The following is a 3,002-nucleotide window of genomic DNA, read 5'->3' on the forward strand; positions in this document are numbered from 1 at the left end:
CTTTTTCAATCGCAAATAAGAGAAGAAACGATTAACTCCCTCAGGCCTTCTTTTTCTTCAGAATCCTTTATAGATTTTCTACAAAACATTCTTGAGATCATCTGGAATATAGAGGGAAGATCTTCTGTAAGTCTTCTATAGGCACATATCAAATCTACTTTATATGCATGACTTTACTCGGCTGCACATTTGGTACACTTTCTGTTAAAAAATATATATTTTCTTCATAACGTCTTTAAGCAGAACCGCTTTCTAAGGTCGTTTAAATGAAAAAGTCCATCCTCAGATGTTCTACAGCAAGAAGGCTTTCCTTCGATCCACTAGCGATGCAATTTAGCTTCAACACCCTTTTCCCATATTCCAATAATCACTTCACTATTTATAGACCCTCATTTATTTCTCATCCTTAACAATCTCCAAATACACTCCTCCCTTAACCTGTAAAACGTTTGCCTTGGCTTCGAATTTCGGTTCGATCTCCGTGCGATTACACACCCGGACATAGTGATCTTTTAGAATATACGATAGACCGGCTTTCACTTGTATCATGCCCAGACGGGTGCCAATGCAATTGTGGGGACCATTACCAAACGGCAAATGGGCCATGGGATGTCTGTTGGCTTTTTGCTCCAATGAAAAGCGTTCTGGATCAAATTTCCGGGGATTTGGCCAATACTGAAAAAAAGCGAAAAACAATTCTTACTTCTAAAAAACATTTTTTACAGATCAAGTGTCTCCCTACCTTCTCATCATAATGCAGGGCATAGGGTGATATATAAATCGGCATACCCTCGGGTAGGGTAAAATCACAGTAAGGTTTCAAGGAATAAGCCGGCTTCCCTGGTGGTGTGGCATAACGTCTTTCCAGCGAAGGTAATACGGGATATAATCTCAAGGTTTCATAGATTACCATGTCCAAGTAGTTCATTTTGCTTATGGCGTCATATGAAATCTCCCCCTTGCCTTCGGCAAATGCCTCCTTAATCTCCTCCCTTAAATGTGATTGTAACTCCGGTTGCTTGGCCAATTCCAGCAGGGCATTGGACATTGTTGTCGATGAGGTTTCAAATCCTCCGATCATGAAAATACCGGCCTGGGCCATGAGACATTCCATGAATTTATCCATCTCCCACTCCCCCTTCTGCTCGGCTTCTTGTTTCAATTTCACAAAAATATCAATGATATCATTGCGTTTCTCACCACCACTGCTGGAGGTCTCCCTCTCTGCAATAGCTTGGGTTATGGCCACCCTAAGGAACTGTTCCGTCTCGGGATAGAGAATCTTACAGCCCATAAGCCGTTGCAACTTGGGGGCAAACATGACCACAATAAAATCGAATGCCCGGTGCCATGTGAAATAGGTTAGCCGACGCACTTCCTTGTGGAAATCTTCGGAGGGATTTTCCAGGGAATTCGATTTGAAACCAAACACCGTTGTGGCTATAACATCGGTGGTAAATCGAGCACACAAATCTCTTAATTCAGTTTGAAAAACCATTGGCTGGGAATGCAAAAATTTCGACATATTTTCTCCGACCTGTTGGATCAAGGGATACATGTTCTTCAGCTTCCCACTGGTGAAGGTTGGCGTCAGCTTGGTGCGCATTTCCTTCCACAACGGATAGTCGCCAAAGAACATCATTTGCCCACCCAAGGGGTCATGAAGATAGTCCAGTTTGGTAAAACGATCGCGAAAATACTCGAAATCTTTGATCAGCACCGATTTGATCAGATCCAAATCTCGTATCAGCAAACATGGCTTGTACAGCCCATAAACACCCACTACCGGAGCTGCGGCGAATTTCTCATCATCATAGATCGTTTTAAGATGATAACCGAAATTAGTCTTAAATGTTATGAAATCGAAAAAATTCCCACTGAATATTCGACCCGGTCCACTGGGGACACTCTTAAAACGCGTCCAGTAACTGAAATTGCGATGATATAGAAAGCCCAAAGCTAAGATAATTACTACCACCGAAAACACTACAGCGATGAGCAACATTCCGTCGAAACCTTTAGAGCAGTGCGTGAATTCAAAACGACTGTGGGCGACTATCGCAAATGAGGTAGTCAGTTTGGGTTGAACTTGTTTTTTCTTTGCTTCCTCTTCTTCTTTTTTTAGGTATCGCAGTGAGGGTCATTCGCAAAGTTGCCACGCAAGTGTTATCAGCGAATTCGTAAAATTATCAATCGACACGGAAATACAATGCGAATGCAGTGAAGCGAATTCCAAAAAGAGGAAAAATATTGAAATGTTGAAAATTTTTGAGAGAGAGGAGATTTTTTTTTTTTTGTTTATAGGTGCTCCACAAAACAAGGACACCCGGAGGAATGCTGTGGGTAGAAGACCTTATAAAAGTATTTTATAGACCAAAGACAGATTTGTACAGAGAGAATACTTTTAATGGTTTTCTCTAAAGAGAAAATGTTCATACCCCCCACCATACCTAGCATGGAGGGTATATTAAGATTGTCATTCCATTCCGTTCAGCAAAATTCTAAGACGATTTAGCCTTGTCCGCCCATCTATCCGTTGTAATCACAAATTAAGATAGGAATTAAAACGAATAAAAATAGGAAGCTTAAATTTTGCCCAGATACGTATTTAGTCTGCAGGCAGGTCAAGTTCGAATATGAGCTATATCGGTCCACGATATCGTATACCTCCATATAACGGCTCCTCCCGATATTCGTGATTTCGTGATATTGGCGACATTATCCACCGGAATTGTTTCAACCTTCGTATTTGAAATTCTGAATCGTTACTACAGCCTATGACACAAATTACTTATGCAGGGGTTCTGCCCAGCATAGACCCATTTCATGATCTTCTATATGGAGAGAATCGTATTCAATATTGAGAACAACTTTTTGAAGGTTTTATATTCTTAAATGACGATATCGGCCCCTATCGGTGTTCCCTTTGAAGGCCAGTTTTAGTCCAAACTATCATTTATGTGGAAAAGACCCTGGAACTTACTAAAATCCGGGGATATATT

At 41.0% G+C, this 3,002-nt stretch overlaps 1 protein-coding gene across 1 annotated transcript; it reads right to left on the reverse strand.

The window, feature by feature from the left end:
- Positions 1–357: 357 nt before the first annotated feature.
- On the reverse strand, positions 358–2,069 carry LOC131801364 (cytochrome P450 6g1-like). The gene is made up of 2 exons (XM_059119941.1): positions 743–2,069; positions 358–675 (listed from the first exon to the last, which is right to left on the reverse strand). The coding sequence occupies exons 1-2, from the start codon at positions 2,003–2,005 to the stop codon at positions 394–396; spliced, it is 1,545 nt and encodes a 514-aa protein (XP_058975924.1). The 5' UTR covers positions 2,006–2,069; the 3' UTR covers positions 358–393.
- Between the last annotated feature and the right edge of the window lie 933 nt (positions 2,070–3,002).

The sequence above is a fragment of the Musca domestica genome, unplaced genomic scaffold, assembly GCF_030504385.1.
Source record: "Musca domestica strain aabys unplaced genomic scaffold, Musca_domestica.polishedcontigs.V.1.1 16, whole genome shotgun sequence".
In the NCBI taxonomy this organism is placed as follows: Eukaryota; Metazoa; Arthropoda; class Insecta; order Diptera; family Muscidae; genus Musca; species Musca domestica.

Coding starts and splice junctions, on each gene's coding strand:
- LOC131801364 (XM_059119941.1), bottom strand. CDS start 2,005: ATGTTGCTCATCGCTGTAGTGTTTTCGGTGGTAGTAATTATCTTAGCT. Junction 676..742: donor CCCTGCATTATGATGAGAAG/GTAGGGAGACAC, acceptor GCTTTTTTTCAG/TATTGGCCAAATCCCCGGAA.